This window comes from Macrotis lagotis, chromosome X (assembly GCF_037893015.1).
Source record: "Macrotis lagotis isolate mMagLag1 chromosome X, bilby.v1.9.chrom.fasta, whole genome shotgun sequence".
In the NCBI taxonomy this organism is placed as follows: domain Eukaryota; kingdom Metazoa; phylum Chordata; class Mammalia; order Peramelemorphia; family Peramelidae; genus Macrotis; species Macrotis lagotis.
In genome coordinates this window covers 310,336,560-310,354,216 of record NC_133666.1, presented here as the reverse complement: position 1 = coordinate 310,354,216, position 17,657 = coordinate 310,336,560, and the positions used below count along the sequence as shown (strand labels likewise).

Sequence of the window (17,657 nt, the reverse complement as noted above, 5' to 3'; positions counted from 1 at the left end):
TGGTGCAGAGAACTTCTAGTGGGAAACCCTTCTACCAATGCATGCTAATGCTTGCTTTGCAACCAACAATCTAGAGTATTGTCTGGGGTGTTGAAAAGTTAAGTGATGTACAGGGTCACATAGTCAGTGTGTATATCAGTATTTAACCTAGGTTTTGCTGGCTAAAGGTGGGCTCTCCATACATGATGCCACTTCCTATGAGCATTTGTTTAATAAACATTATGTACCTACTCAGGATATCAGATGAGGAGGAGGGCAATACTATGGCATAAAGCCCCACCACACCATTAAAGAAAAATTGGGTCTATTTTGCAGACTGAAAAGATAATTCTTTTATTTTTAGTACCCTACCATCAAATTCAAAAGAGGCACATGACTAGTGCCAAACTTTGATTTCAGCATATACTACATAGTGGAGGTCTCCAGACATTACTAAGTACATCAAGACACTTCTTTAAAAACACAGATGGAGCTTTTTCATAATCCTTGACCTAGTAATGCATCAATAAAGAGCAATTACGATCATGGATAGATCAGATTTACAAAAGACTCTCTCCTTCAGACTGTCTCACCTTTTAGCTCTTGCTGAGATGAGTACCAAGCTTCTCTTTCCTGATCAAGCTGGCTGCATAGGGGATCTGTAAAAGAAACACGAGAAAAATCACTCAGAGTAGCTTTGGGGGAATGACAAAGTACCTAATGCAGAGCTCTTGGTAAACTTTAGACAATCTTAATGCAAATAGATCCTTCCCAAGGGTGATATTTTACAATGGAAAGAGCTTTGTTAAAACAGAATGATCTTCAATTATTCTGGAGTAAGTGAGCTTTCAAATGTGCTTGTTTAAATGTCACTGGTTTAAAAAAAGCTGAAATCCCATTAGTGGAGATACTGGAACTGGGCCATTGTAGACAATATGCCAGATCACTCTAAGATTTAGTGTTTTTTCAGTCAATACTATTATTTACTTTCTCTAGATGAGAAAACTGAGTCATGGGCAAGTTAAGAGATCATCACAAAGGACAAGAATGCTCTTAGAATACAGATTCAAAAGACTATAGTACTTTTCTGAGGAATATGGTATAAATGGAAATCATATTTAGTACAAAATCACATCATATGAGATACATCTTAAAATCAATTTAAAAATTGTGAAGAACTAATAGCATTGGTTGAAAAATGATACTTGAAAATATAAGTTCTGCATAAAAGAAAGTATAGAGACTTTGAATAGAAGCCAAATCCTTCTTGCCATTCTGATTTATGCAATGGAAATTCAAATCACTAAAACTGAACCACTCTTGGATAATTTAGATTTAAATTTGTCTTTCTAATCTATTTGTAACTAAGGCATCTTTCACTATGATCACTATTTTTATCCTCAAAGTCTCAATTTAACTTTTCAGTTTATTACACAAAAAGAATTTAAGGAATATTTTCATAAATCATTTCTTTTTTTTTAAAAGTATGTCAATGCCAAAATCCAATTGTGTAGTAAGTTGTCCTCTGAAGACAACATGTGGTGATTCACTAAAGGATCTAGTGTCACCTTTCAGTTCATATTATGCTCTATTCTCTCCAGCATATGAGACTTGCCTGGTTTGGCAAGAAAGAAAAGTCAAATAAGTTAAGTCAAAAAAATATTTATTAAACACTTATTGTATGCTAGACATGTTGCCAAGTGTTGGGGATACAAATAAAAGCAAAAAGAAAGATAGTTCCTGCATTCAAGGAGCTTACATTCTAATGGGGAGCTAATAGGGGAGTGGGGAGGGGAAGACAGTTATGGTGAAGAAAGAAGGAAAAAGGAGATTATTTGATTGAACTACAGATGTGTATACATGTTTTACTTGCTTGTGAAACGTTTCTCAAACAGAGCTGTAAAGGAAATCTAATCATGACTAGGCCTATTAGGCCATCAGGAGTTCTGAATAAGATCCCTAGATAGATGGAGTCAACAAGTCAGTTATGTTTGGAGATGAGACTGTGTCTACTCTCATAAGCAATCACTCATAAGTAAATTTGAATGAAAGTAATCATTCAATTTTGCCAATGATATAATTTCAATGAAGATTCAAAGTAAGTAAAACTACTCTTTTTCATTGGATTGAGAAAGAGGCTGCCCTTCTGAAATTTGAACTGAACTGATCAGATGCTTTATAGTCATATATACACAATCAAATCACAGATATGTAGATTCATGTATATCTGGCTTTGGGAGCATGTATCTAACAGAGGGGATAGATGGTACTGTAATTAATTATGCATATTTTAATATTTAAAAGTATATTCTTCTGATCCTATATTACAGGAGATAACCTTGATAGAAAACCTGTAGCAAGAACACCTTAACAAAAATCTGTCATAATTATTTAATCCATCCCATACACGGATAAAGAAGTTTTTGAATCTCAGTTTTCTGGGCCACCATATATTTTAATTCCCAAAACCTAGAGGTAATTTCCTCTTTCTTTTGATGTGTGATTTAATATGACCTTATATGGAACTCTGAACATTTTATAAGTTAATGTAGGAAACAGAAAGAACAAAAAATTTTGAGTTTGAAATGTACTAAAAAAAAGCATAGCACTGCTTTCATTATTTTTGCTACTATATTTTTACAGAAAAGTTATTCTTTCAAGTACTCAGCTTCCTATTTCTACCCAAGGTCAAGAAGTCATCTTCAATCACAGGAAAGTTTCTTCAAGACTAATGATTTTAGATCCAGATAGGGATATTTTTTCAAGAGCAGTGATACAATATTTCATAAAGATGGAAGGACAAGCAGGAAAAAAGAAAAACAATCTTTTTAAAAGGAAAGAGCTTTAGTACACAGACTCTTAAAGAATCCAGGAATAGAACCGATGTCTGCAGTCGTGGTTGCCCCTATTCAGCCTGCTATAGGTTTCATTGTTGTGCTGTTTTTAAGCAACCACAAATTGAGAGTTGTGACTCACACTGACTCATTATTCCAATATCACAAATGACAAATCTGGAACATATCACAGGCCTGAACATCCAGGCTATTCAGGTCACAAAAATCTAGGTATATGCTAAGTGTGGAAGGCCCTATTTAGCCTACTCAGGATTCAGTAGGTTTGCTGTAAGTCATACCTTGCAGAGAAATTCTCATCTCTGAGGTCATTTGGGAAATTTTCTTTTTTCATTTTTCAAATGCTCCAAAACCTCAATGTTGGCAAGAAGAAGAGAAACTGAATAATATCCTGTCTTGGAATTTCCAAGCATTTCATCTCTAGATGGATCTAAAGTATGAACTTCGGGAATAACAGTAAAGATGAACACTATTCTCAGCACATTCTTCACCACAAAAATTAATCCTAAGTCATTGCTCTGAGATTGGTCCAATTTCAAGCAAGAAGAAAGAAGACAAAGTGAATACATAATTTAGTATTCACTAGTTACCTTTGAGATGTATGATAGAGAATTAGGATGAAAAATCATTGGAAAAAGTTGTGTCATATTGTGAGGTTACTTTTTGCTCACTTAGAGCAGTTGTCTTGGAAAACCAGAGCTGGAGAGCATAGTAGAGAGACAGTCAGCCTCAGAAGAAAAAGAAAGAAGAATGGGAATAGTAATAATAATGATGTTAAATAGGAGTAATAATAGTAATGTTGAATTACTATTACTAATGATGAATTAGTTATACTAACAAATATTAATAGCATTAAAATAATAGTAATAATAATAATAACAGCAACTTGAATTTATATAGCAAGCAGTTTAAAGTTGCAAAAAGTTTATATATGTTGACTTGTTTGATCCTCACAACAATCCCATATAGCAGATATTATTATTAATCACTGGGGTTTTTTTTGCAGAAGAAGAAATCGTGTTATAGAGAGGTTAAGTGACTTGCCCAGAGTCACAGCTAAGTTTATGAAGAAGAATCTGAATTCACATCTCCTTGACTTCAAATTCTACATATCTACTGCCTCAGATCTAGGTTCAAATCCTGTATGACCCTGGTCAAGTCACCTGTCCCTGTCTTCTCATGATCCCAGTCAGTTCTCTAAGATCATAAATTGTCAAACAGTTTATGATCTACATTAGTAGAAGGAAGTTCTTCTCTAGGAGCTCCCTATGCCAGCAAGGTGTGGGAAAGGAGTCTGGCGAGAGAAGGATAAGAGAAAATCTTGGCTTACTTATCAAGTCAATACATAGTAAGTTTCCTTCTGACTGAAAATGAAATAAAGAATTAGGTCTTCTTTAGGAACCTCTTAACTAAAATAATGTGCCAAAAAAGATATTTTAGTTTGATTTGTTCAAGGTCATATAGTTAAGTATCAGGATTTAAACTCAGTTCTACCCAATCTCTAAATGCAGATGAGCAAAAGAAGTCCTTTTACTTGTATTTGAAAACAAAGCAAAATAAATTCATCGTGTGGAACTGGCAGAAACCTGGACCAGTTCCCACCAGTTAATGCTGGAGGATCTCCAAGCAAAACCTTATTGTGGGAGAGCTGGGCTGTGGCCAGACCTGGCTCCTGCCATAACAGGAAAAGACACATATCTCTTCTCCCAGGGATGAATTGCTTGTTGTACTCCCACCAGTCAGGAAGCTGTAAACCTGCTTTTTTACAGGTCCGCAGTGAATGAAACATCAGAATTAAATCTATTGATTGAACATTATTTTAATTGAGCCTTTTAATGAAGAACTAGGAGACTTGGGCTTCTCCTGGATGTTTGAAACTGCAGCTACCTAGCTGAACAGCAGAGGGCACTTGGAGACTAACCCTTTTCCTCAGCCTACCTGCATCTCTGGCATGATGCTGCAAGTTCAATGAATGTATATTTTGGTTTAGCCATTTATCATTTGCTCCGCATTGCAGTTTTACAACGTCCTTCAAGAACTTTGTTGGAGAAGGAGAATATCTTTAACAAACCTACAGTAGTAGTTAATACAAAAAAGGTATGCTTGTCTCCAAATTAGCAAGCAAATATCCAAAAAGTGACTAATTGCTTTTTTAGATATCTGTCTATCATCTCTCTCTCTCTCTCTCTCTCTCTCTTTCTCTCTCTTATCTATCTATCATGTAACTATATAGATATATAGTTGTGTTTACACATATTACATATCTATATGTATACACACATAAACATACAACACAAATAAATACATTTACAATTCTCCCTTCCATATCACAAGGGTTAGGAATGCAGAGCCTCTGAGATTTGGAAAATACATGTAGATTTTTTTGACATTCCATATCATAGAAGAAGTCTGAGTTTTTTTCTTTTATAGGGTGTTTACAATATGTTGTTATGAAATTTGAGGGGATATTATAAAATACTAGACAAATATTTTATGCATTTCTAAGATTCTAAATTTTTTCTGTGTTATCTGTTGACCTTTGTGTTTGTGACTTCTACAAAACTCTCCCCAAATTCCCATTTAGTTTCTTATGTTGATGACTTATGATATGGGGAAAGTTGTGATGTGGAAGTAATAACTGTACAATGCACACATACATGCACAAACATTTGCAATGTACACTCATGTATTTATATATATAGCTATATTTGTATATATACATACATATATATGTGTGTGTGTGTGTGTGTGTGTGTGTGTGTGTGTGTGTGTGGGTACAGGGGAATGGATGGAAGTTCAGGTTAAGGTTATTGACTGGGATTCAATTTGTCATCTCATTTTCAATTCTATTGTGTATTAGTCTTTTTTAAAAAGTAAAGTAAATTTCCATTATACTACTTGTGAATGGATAAATAAATCTTTTTTAAAAACAGTATAAATTTTTCTCAAAAGCTTCTATATTTAGACTTTAGATGTAATATATTATTTTGCTTTGGTTCATTGACAAATCTGGTTTAGAAATGAAAGTTAAGAGGATCTAAAAATTGTTTTTTTCAGAATATTTTTAACATTTATTTGAATCTACATTTTAGACAGTGGATCCCAGTAAATTATTTTAAATTCATAACAGAACACATATAAAAGTTATTAACCTAATTCTGCATATGATATCCTTCTTCCATAACAACTGATTCATTCGATTATCATGATTACCACTTCTCATTTTATTAATGGAATAAAGAAGAATTAGCCCTCTAGATCTGATTTTGAGTAAAATGAAAACAGTATAATATAGGGCATATTTCCTTGGAAATTTTCACAGTTTGGAGGGATTTGCATATTTGAATTCCCAGTGATTATAGAATTAACATGTGCTATTGTATCATCTTAAGGATATTCTGAGTTAACGAAGTACTCACTAACTGTAAGAGGATTTGTACTCAGTTATTCTAACCTCAAAGGGCAAACAGAATCTCATGGTAACTATATTCACTTATGACTGCAATGATTCAAGGAAGATGAAAGCTAGTAACTTTAAAGCCTGATAATTTATTAATAGCCACAAAATGACTTAGATTTTCCTTGGGCACTTTGGGAGGTGCCGGATATTTCCTCCTGCCAATTGATCAGAGGCCAGATAATTTATTTGAGCAATAGTTTGCTGATATCACATGGTGTCCTGATTCTTTGGTCAATAACTGTGAGTGGGTAGACTAGATAGATGTTCTGATGTCACTTTCCCACTCGTCCAAAAATAACTTTCTCACCGATGTCTGAAATGCTACCCATCATGGTTATTCAGTTGAGTTAAGGCATTTTCAACTCTCACTGATGGCAAGAGCTGTTTTTTGTTTTGTTTTAGCATCTCTAGCACCTATCACAGTGTCCTAATATTGTACCAGAACTGTGATTTCATGGATATGAAGGCAGATTATCAATTTTTCTGCAACTTGCAGTCTTAGCTAGTTAGTTGTCTCTAGAATTGACAGATTAAGTGACTTGATCAGGGTCACGAAGCCAGAATATGTCAGGGTTGAAACATGGACTCAGGTCTTACTGACTCGGAGGTCTTTTTGATTGTCAAAGATAATAATTTAGATAAATTTAACAAATTCTTGGATCAGACTTTATTAAAGTGGACATATGTTATCTAGGAGAGGTAGCACATATAATGCTATTAATATGTTAAATGTAATTTTATAGATTAAAAATCTGTTACCCAGCAGAAGACAGAACCCTAAGAAAACAGAAGCCTGGACAAGAAAAATCTCGTTTGGAGACAGAGGCAATAGCAGTCCAGAGTATGAAACCTGCTTTGAGGACAGTCAGATTAGGTAGGGTACTATGTGGGAAACCCTAAGGGGCAATTGGGTGCCCAAGAGGATGTGAGCTTTGGGAGTGAGCCCTTCCTTCAAGTAAAGGGATAAGAGCTCTGAGGAGGAGTGGAGACAACTGCAAAATGTTATCAAATTTGGCTCTGGGTGTATCACTGAATTGCAACAATATTTTAGAGCACTAACTGGGATTCTAATGGCTCATAAGGACTCCCCCAAAGTGTTCCTTTACTACCAGGAGTAATTTACTAACCATTCTGAATGAATAATACTTGTCAAAACTGATGAGTAAATTTCTGCAAAGTGGTTTTTTTTTTTCAAAAAGTGCAATACAAATTCTTAGTGATAAAATCTTGACACACATTTTAGGAATTTAAAAATTTGTATTTTTCTTCTGACAATGATAATTCTCTACAATTTTAGTGATATATTATCTCTATTAAAAAATAGATGCAGAAGCCAAGCTTACATAAGTGACTTTAGGGCAGCTGGTCAATGGTGATGAGAACAATACACCAGGTTCTGATTCTACTTTTTATTCTACTAATATAATGTGCTTTTAAAAAATTATGCTTTTGTTCATGTAATCAAACCTACACATGAGTGATAATTTTCCTTTTGTGACTCTAAACATGATGCTTTGTAAGGTGGAATTTGCAATAGTTTTAAGTTCTTACCCCCCCCAACAAAACAACTAAACGATGAACCTTGAGAATATTTTCCTAATCCACAATGTAAATTTACTACCTAATAGGTTGACTAAAAGAACAAATCAAAGATATTCTAGATGAGAAATCAGCTTAGAACTGAATATAAGGTGAAAATGCTGCAAAAATTTTGATTTGAGTTTCCTAAAGAATGATTATTAACTTAAAAAGGGAAGTCCTTTTCACTGAATTTGGGTACAACTACCATAATAAACAAACGAGCATATCTCAAGAATAAAAATAGGGAGATGAGGAAACCTGTTTTAAAGCTAGTATCTACTGAGAAGTGCAGATCTGACTGAAGTTCCTGAATGTCTTGGGTTGATGATGAAATTAGTGAGATTATTTGTTCATGCAATTCCAACTTACAAATAGCTTTACAATGGTCCTCAAAATGTGGGGGGAAATGAGATTGTTTATAATATTAATGTCAAGAATTTCAATCAATATAAATACAATTTCACAGATGCGGAAAATGCTAATAAAGTCTTTAAAAATCAAAATTAAAAGATAGATTAATACATCAATAGATAGATAGGCAGGTAATAGATTAACATTCAAACATATATACACACACACACACACACACACACACACACACACACACACGCACACATACATATTATGGTATAAAGAAGATTTGGAAAACTTTAAGTCCCAAAATAACAAGAAACATTAGACTGATTGCCATGCCCTAAACAAAAAATATGAGGATACTCTAAATATAGTTCAATATATTTTGCAAATGTTTTAGGTAGAGAAATATTTTTCTTATGTTTTAGACGGAAGATGACAAGCTTGGGAAATTGTCTTAAGAGCGCTGCTGAAAAAACCATGTAAAAAAGAGATCTACATCAGAGTTTCAGAGAGGGCCAGTAATGAACATTGTGCACCCTAATAGCAACATGGGGGTGATCATCATCCTTGATGGACTTTCTCATTCCATCAGTGCAACAATCAGGGACAATTTTGGAGTATCTGTGATGGAGAATACCATCTGTATCCAGAGAGGGAGTTGTGGAGTTTGAACAAAGACTAAAGACTATTACCTTCAATTTAGAAAAAAAAATTCTTATTATGTAATTTTGCTATCTCTTATACTTTATGTTTCTTCCTTAAGGATATGATTTCTCTCTCATCACATTCAACTGAAATCAATGCATACCACGGAAACAATGTAAAGACTAATAGACTGCCTTCTGTGGGGGTGGGGGGAGGGAAGCAAGAGTAGGGGTAAATTTGTAAAACAAAATAAATAAAATCTTTCAAAAACAATACTTATTATTAGTCAGTCAATAAACATTTACTAAGTACTTACTAGTGTTAGGCATGGTGCTCATTGCTGTTACTGGACAAGTAGGTCTTGAGTATTATAAAATTATAAGAATGATTATCATAAGTAAATTAAGAATGGGGTTACATGTTTCATTCCAAAATCCTTTGTTTCTTGTCATCATCCTTAATATGAATTTAATAGACATATATACATACTTTAAGGATTATTTTTATAGGTAAAATCCTAGGGTTTGTGTAATACAAATTATAAGATATTCAGGTAAATCTCTGTATCTCATACTGACAATTTACACATCTGTCTATTGATACATTAAGCAATTCTTTTTAGATGAAATATACTGACTCATCTGCTTGCCCTGTGTCTAAGTGAATCTCATGGTAATTAGCATTCAAACCAGTTGAGAGGAAAGTGGACCAAAGGGTTTCAGAGCAGAAACCTAGATTTCAAAACCAAAATAAATCAAGAAATATTTTTTGTAGTAGAAAGAAACATATCTTACAATTTGTAACTGTTGTACCATTTCTTCTCGATATGCTAGTTCTCTTTTCATCTGATCCTGAAAATTATCTGTGGGAGAGAGGGAAATAAAGAAATTAATTAAAATAGGAACACAAAGAATATCCTTTTAGTATATTCAAGTCAAAATATCACTGAAAGCATTTTAAAACATGGCCCAGTTCTTTGGTATCATTCCAAAAAAAAATTAAACTGAAAATTGTTCTGAGAACTCTTTGTAAGACAGAAGCTCTGTAAAGTCTGAGATTATATTTCCTGTTTTATTGTATCCTCCATTGTACCTTATTGTACCCTCCATATTATCTTCATACCTAAGTGAATTGCAGAGCTCTTGTCTGATTCCATTGAACCAAGGCTTGGATCAGAAGAGGCACAGCTCAAGGGACGTGCCAACTCTGAAACTCCATAGTAAAAAAGAATGTTTAGGTTGAACTGGACTTTATTATTTTATTGTGAGACACTCAAGATGGGTTATGCCTCATAGGTAAACTAGATACAGGACCATAAAAGATAATTATCCTGATTCACTGAATTCTTAATTTGCAGGAATGGTGAAAACAATGCTATTTATTTTTATTTCCATCTGATTCTTCTATAGAGACAAATCATACAAAATAGGGCTGAAAAAATTTTGGATGGGGAATCCCCAGTGAGGCAAGGCATGGCATATGGCAATAGCCATTCTTTTGTATTCTTCATTGCATCATAAAAATAATGAATCTTAAGAAATCATCCTTAACTAGGTGTGAGGGTGCAAGCCATGGTACCTGTGACCAGGGAGACTGAGGTTACTTTGATATGATAGCTTATGTTCAAGGTTTCTGAACTACATTAGGGCTAAAACTGATCAGGTGTCCACCCTAAGTCTGGCATTAATATAAGGAGGCCCTGAGTAACAGGGGTAACTAGGTTGATAAGAGAAGTGATGAACCAGCCCAATGCTGATGAGTAGTGGGACTGGGCATCTGTACTTCCAACCTGGGTCAGAAAGGGAGGGCTAATATCAAAAACAAAAACAAACAAAAGAAATCATCTCGCCAAACTTGATTTGGAAAGTTCCTGGGTTTTTTATAGTACAGAACAAATTATTCCTGAATTTGCTCCAAATATTTGTCGTGTCTGCTCAATACGATTGTTACAAATGTAAGAACAGGTCAACCATTGACTTTTCTTGTTTCAATGAAGGACAAACATGACCTCATTTTCCACCTGATGATTATCAATGCAATGACCCAGTCATGACTCCATAAGACTGATGATGAAGCTTCCCTCCCACCACTTGGGAGTGAAGTGATGGATGGCAGGAGCCAAAGGAGACATATATATTTAGACATGACCAATGTGTGGATTTGTTTTGTTTGACTATACTTATTTGTTATAAGAGAGGGCCTTTATTTCTTATGCAAAGAGAGGCAAGTATGCGATAGAAATAAAAATCTAAGAAAAAAGCATCAATGAAATATTTTGAAAATACAACAGAGCAAAAGGAAGGTCAGAAGATTTCATAGAGAAGCAGAGCATTAAGTATTATATTGTTAAATCTGATAAGTATTTGAAAAAACAAATTATGTATACAGAGACTAACTTTCATAGGCAATGCTTTTTCTGTTCTCTGTATATGGAAATATTCGTGTTTGCTAATTTTTGTCAGGTTTATAATAAAAAGAAGAAATTTGGGAAAACCCTCAAAGAATAACAAGCAAAATTCTCTGGTAGATCATGATCTAGTCAGAGGTCATATTGTATAATGAAAATATTGCACTAAGAACTGGGAGTGAGGAGAAAAGGGAAGAGAAGAAGAAACTATTGACCCCCCCAGATAAGGTGGTAGGGTGGCAGAGTGTCAGCACTAACACAGAAAGTTTTAGAAACACTGCTCACTTCCTCCCTGTGGTTTCTAAGCTAGTACTTGTGTTCCCTTTTATTTTTAAACCAGTACTGTGATTTCATTCATATATGGATTTTAGGATAAGAAAACTCCTTTTATCAATGTAGGTCAGAACCTGTAATCTTAAAATCTTAGAGAATTGCCTGGATCCTTGAGAAATGAAGTTACTTGAACTGGGTGACATAATAAAGTCTATTTATGTCCTATGCAGGACTTGAACCCAGATAGTTTAATATTTTTCACATTAGAAGAAACCATCTCAAACTGAAAAGTGAAAGGATAAGGGGATATGTGTTTTGTGTGTGTGTGTGTGTGTGTGTGTGTGTGTGTTTTTAAACTTTATTCTCTATTCTTTCTAGGGAGTCCAAGGAATAATTTGGTCAGGTGTGGGACAAGGTGAGTTGGGTGAGGTGATAAAATGTCTTGGAACAACTTGCCTAGATTATGAACCTAGAAAAAATGGAAAGGAAGTAACTAGTAAACATTTCTTAGGGTGATTGTGTGAATGAAAACTAGTATTTATTTGAATTATGGTCTTTGCCAGAAGACTAGACCAGTATGCAAAGGTATCTGTGATTCCATCATGATAGACATTCCCTCCAGAAATGCTGATTCCCACAGCCCTCCCACATCTTGAGTTCCCCCTACAAAAAAAAAATCTTCCTCATCTGATGACCATCTGATGATTTATTTTTTGGAAATAAAGTTATTAGGTTGTTGGTAGCATACACCAGTGGACCTCCATGATAAGTTTTTTCAGATTGGTAGGACCTGGCAGAAATTACACTTTGCTGGCATAGGCTTGTGAAATGCAGGGCCACTTTCATGATGAGGCATCAGAGTGAAACTGAGCCATACTTGTGGCATCATTGGTACAGCTATTTACTGAGGAGTAAATTGACTGAGCCAATGCTTATTACTTGTCTTAAGAATGATAGTTTGACAGGGCTGCTTGGGGGAGACTGAGAATTTAAGTGAATTGCTCAGGGTTACTCAGTCTGTGGAAGAGGTCAGATTTGAATCCAGGGATTTCTGATTCAGAGGCCAGCTTGCTATGTACAACACCCGGAAATCTCTGGATGGGAATCCAGTGGAGGAAAATATTATTCAAATGAGTAAAAGTAAATCATGAAGTTAGTAGCCTTTGTTAAAAGTTAAAGTTAAAGAGGTCAATGCAATGAAATCAAGAGATTTTGCTCTATTCTTTGAGGGTTATAGAAGGCATTGTTGGCTAGGGAGGAGAGGTTTTTAAGCCATGATTTCTGCATTCAAAGCAAGTCTGATCACAAAAAAATTCTTGGAAAATGATAGTAAAAGAAGGTTTATAAACAAGAACAATAGTAAAATGGATAAGCAGCAGAGATATTCAATTCAATTAGGCAAACATTTATTAAGTGCTTCCAATGTCCTCTGCAATGTGTTATAAAGTAGGGACTTTGTTGTTTTGTTGATTTAGTTATGTTAGATTATTTGTGACCCTACACAGGTTTTCTTGGCTAAGGTACTGGACTATAATGCCATTGCCTTCTCCAATTCATTTTACATATGGGGAAATTGACTTGCTCAGGGTCACCCAGCTAGTAAGTGTCTGAGGCTGTTTTCCTTAATCCAGACCTGGCATTCTATTCACTGTGCTACCTAGCTGCCCTATACTGGGGGATATAAAGTACAAATGGAACAGTTTTTGCCCTTAGGAAAATGGCATTCTGTTGGAGGGGCATGATATAATGAGGAAAGCTGTGTATTAAAAATGTAGGGAGTTTGAAAAACTAAAATGACTTTAAAAACAACCAGAAAATAAAGGACCTCTGCTAGAGATTCTAAAATGTTTGATTAATCCTGCAACTCCCAGATATGTTGTCCCTTCAGTTATACAATAACAAAAAATTCCATGGTTCATCTTGTAGTAACTATCAGCATCCATTTATCCTTAGAATTCTGGTGCCCTTCAGTAGGAACATGTAGGACTTGATGTAGGCTGAAAAGGAGGCAGAAAATCCAGGCTAGTACTATATCAATGGCCTTCACTTGGCCATTTTAACCACTAGACAGTTCTTCTGAATTTGGGTCTTCATAACTTTCCAGAGTCCCATAAGGGAGTGAATTTTCACTTTCCAAAGTCACTAAATAACTGTCATTGTCAGAGTAATGGCTTCTGATAAAGGGATAGGATAATCTAAAGATATCTGAAGGGTGAAAATCCCAACTAGATTTGAAAACCTTAAGGATGAATCCTTATAACATTTTTGACTTGGAATTATTTATGTAATCAGAAGAAAGATATAAAGTAAAATCAGACTATGGAGATGGAAAGAAAAGGACTTCACAATTTAGTTCCAATTTTGACCATGCCAATCAAACAAGCAATCTGAAATCCAAGCATTTTGTTGTTTAATAATTTCAGTTGTGTTTAACTCTCTATGACCCCATTCAGTGTTTTCTTGGAAATACTATGGAATAGTTTATCATTTCCTTCTCTAGCTCATTTACAGATGAGGAACTGAGGCAAACAGGGTTAAGTGCCTTGCTCAGTGTCACCTAACAGAAACCCAAGCATTAGATTCACTATATTAAGACCCTACCTCATTTTTTTTTGACTTAATAGATCTTGACCTACCAGTGACTTTCAGCTGTGCCTTCTCAAATATCCTGGCTTATTTTTGCATTACACCTATGTGACCAGATCAGGTCAGTCACACACCCCTAACCCAAATTAAACAATCATTTTTGTCAGACTCCCCCATTGCTTTGTATATATAGAGAGCTGTAAAGGAGCCATAGATCTCCAGATTCTCTTCTCTAGCCTCCCTGCCTCTAGTCTCTACCAGATAGCTCAGCAACAACCAACTTAAGAACCATCCACTTAAAGTATCATTTGGATCATGTCAGTTATTCATCTCCTTAGAAGTCCAAACATTGTATGAAGAAAAGCACTACCTATACGAAGACAAGATCCAAATGGATACAGGATTTAGACATAAAAAATACTATAAGCAAATTAGAAGATCAAGGACTAGTTTACCTGTCAGATCTATGGAAAGGAAAGCAGTTCATGACTAAGGAAGAGATGGAGAACATCACAAAAAAACAAACTAGATGATTTTGATTACATTAAATTAAAAAGCTTTTGCACAGATAAAACCACTGTAACCAAGATCAAAAGAAATGTAGTAAACTGGGAAACAATATTTACAACTAATGTTTCTGACAAAGGACTCATTTCTAAAATATACAGAGAACTGAGTTATATTTTTTTTTTTAAAAAAGCCATTCCCCAGTTGACAAATGGTCAAAGGATATGCAAAGGCAATTTACAGATGAGGAGATCAAAGTAATCCAAAGTCATATGAAAAATTGCTCTAAATCATTACTTATTAGAGAAATGCAAATTAAAACTTCTCTGAGGTTGCACCTCACACCTCTCAAGACTGGTCAATATGACCAGAAAGCACAATGATCATTGGTGGAAGGGTTGTGGGAAATCTGGGACACTATTACATTATTAGTGGAGCTGTGAACTCATCCAACCTTTCTGGAGAGAAATTTGGAACTACACCCAAAGGGCAACAAAACCGTGCATACCCTTTGACCCAGCAATACCACTACTGGGTCTGTACCCTGAAGAGATCATGGAAAAGGGTAAAAACATCACTTGTACAAAAATATTCATAGCAGCCCTGTTTGTGGTGGCAAAGAATTGGAAATCAAGTAAATGTCCTTCAATTGGGGAATGGCTTAGCAAACTGTGGTATATGTATGTCATGGAACACTATTGCTCTATTAGAAACCAGGAGAGATGGGAATTCAGGGAAGCCTGGAGGGATTTGCATGAACTGAGTGAGATGAGCAGAACCAGAAAAACACTGTACACCCTAACAGCAACATGGAGGTGATGATCAACCTTGATGGACTCACTCATTTTATCAGTGCAACAATCAGGGACAATTTTGGGCTGTCTGCAAAGGAGAGTGCCATCTGTATCCAGATAAAGAACTGTGGAGTCTGAACAAAGTTCAAGGACTATTACCTTTAATTTAGAAAAAAAAATATCTTATTGTCTGATCTTGTTATTTCTTATGCTTTATGTTTCTTGCTTAAGGATATGATTTCTCTCTCATCGCACTCAATTTGGATCAATGTACAACATGGAAATGATGTTAAGACTGACAAATTGCTTTCTGTGGGGGGAAGGAAGTAAGATTGGGAGGAAAATTGTAAAACTCAAAATAAATAAAATCTTTAATTAAAAAAAGAAAAGCACTAAAAATATTCATAGCTTTTAGCCTAGCAATCCCCAAAAGTTCAAAGACAAAAAGAAATAATACACCAAAATATTTAGAGCTATCCTTTTTTGCAATAGCAAAAAATTGGAAAAAAAGCAAATGATTAAGTTGTGGCACATGAAGGGAATGGAATATGATGGTGCTGTATGACATGATGAACATAATAAATAAAGAGAGGCATGGCAGAGCATATAACTGATACAGTCTGAAGCAAACAGAACCGGTAAATGGTATATATAGTGAATGACAAAGCATTCATTGTGGTCTCATTAGGTACCAAGAGTAGAAGATGCAAGATGAAAATATTCATTTTAAAGATCTTATGTTCTAATAAAGGAAGACATAACATATAGGGGAGTTATGGCAGATGAGAAGTGTTTTGGTATTAGAAATGTATGGACTGGTGAGCAGTATCAAAGGGGAATAAATTAACAACTTCAACAGGTGGAAATGGAAAGAATAACAACAATAAACAATTGAAAAAAAATGTTGCAAATTTATAAATATCAAACTTGTTTCTCAATAAGAGATATGAGAAGGTACTTTTTCCACTTCTTTGTAGAAATGAAGGACAATGGAGTTTGGAATATTTCATATAATGTCAGACTCTTTGAATGTTTGTTAATTTTGCTCAACTTTTTCTCTCTTCTTTTTCATTCTTTGTATTAAAGGATGATTCTCTGGAAGAGAGATTGTGGGTTTTAAGATTCTTCCAGTTAATCTCCCTCATTCTAAACTAATCTCCCACTACATCTCTCTGCAGTCTGCTTTAGTTAAGCACAACTGCTTACCATTCCCAGCATGACACATTTAGTATTTTTTCTGACACCATCCTACCATTCTTCCAACCTGAAATTTTCTCCTCTGTTCTCTTAATATCTTTTCCAATCTAAAACAGTACTAAATGTAATCAATATTTTTTTAGGCTTTTGCAAGGCAAATGGGTTAAGTGACTTGCCCAAGACCACACAGCTAGGTAATTATTAAGTGTCTGAGGCTGGATTTGAACTCAGGCCCTCCTGACTCCAGGGCTGGTGCTCTATCTACTGCGCCACCTAGCCACCCCTTGTAATCAATATTTTAAAAAGCAATTTGTTGAAACTTCACTTCCTCCATGAAATCTTCTCAGGTAAACCTAATCTGACTGATCAAAACCATCATTTTAGGAAACCTTTTGGTACTTATAAACCACCAGGATGAGTTATGTGAAGGACAATGTGACTTAGAAGACAGGATGCTGACTTCAGAAGCAAGAAGATCTTGGTTCAAGTCTAGTCTCCAACATATACTGGCTGTGTGACCCTGGGCATAACACTTAACTTCTTAGATTCCCTAGGTAACTTTTAAAATGAAGATTTCAGCCAGTAGACAAAGGATTAGCTGAGGTTGTTTTCTCATCTAGGGATTCTCTATGCCAATGAAATCACAGATCTTGAATATATCCATAAATATTTTTATCACTTGTGTATGGATTTCTTTCCTCTATTTAAATTTTAAGCATTTTACAGGCAAAATTCATTTATTTGTTTTTCAAATCCCCAGTGTTTTGTACATTGAGCTGTACAAGTGTATGCTCAGTTTATATCTGCCCACATTTGCCTAAATGATATATTAGTGTCTTCTCTGCAAAGTCACATATTTCCAGTTCCTTTGGAGTTGCAGACCATCAACACTGGAAGGGACCTTAGATCTGTCCCCTTACCAGTTTACAAATGGGGAAACATTACAGAGATCAATGAACTTTCCCAAGTAATTCAATTAATAAGGGACAGTTAAGTCAACAAGTATTTTAGCACTTACT

The 17,657-nt window shown here is 35.0% G+C and overlaps 1 protein-coding gene across 2 annotated transcripts in view; it reads right to left on the bottom strand.

Annotated features, from left to right (window-relative positions):
- Window positions 1-575: 575 nt before the first annotated feature.
- Window positions 576-17,657, bottom strand: part of SKOR2 (SKI family transcriptional corepressor 2) — a 49,779-nt gene continuing 32,697 nt past the window's right edge. For both annotated transcript variants that reach the window (XM_074201739.1, XM_074201740.1), the window contains 2 exons: window positions 9,669-9,736; window positions 576-638 (listed from right to left, as the gene is read on the bottom strand). In XM_074201739.1, the coding sequence (XP_074057840.1) occupies window positions 576-638; window positions 9,669-9,736 (131 nt within the window). The remainder of the gene's footprint in view (window positions 639-9,668; window positions 9,737-17,657) is intronic.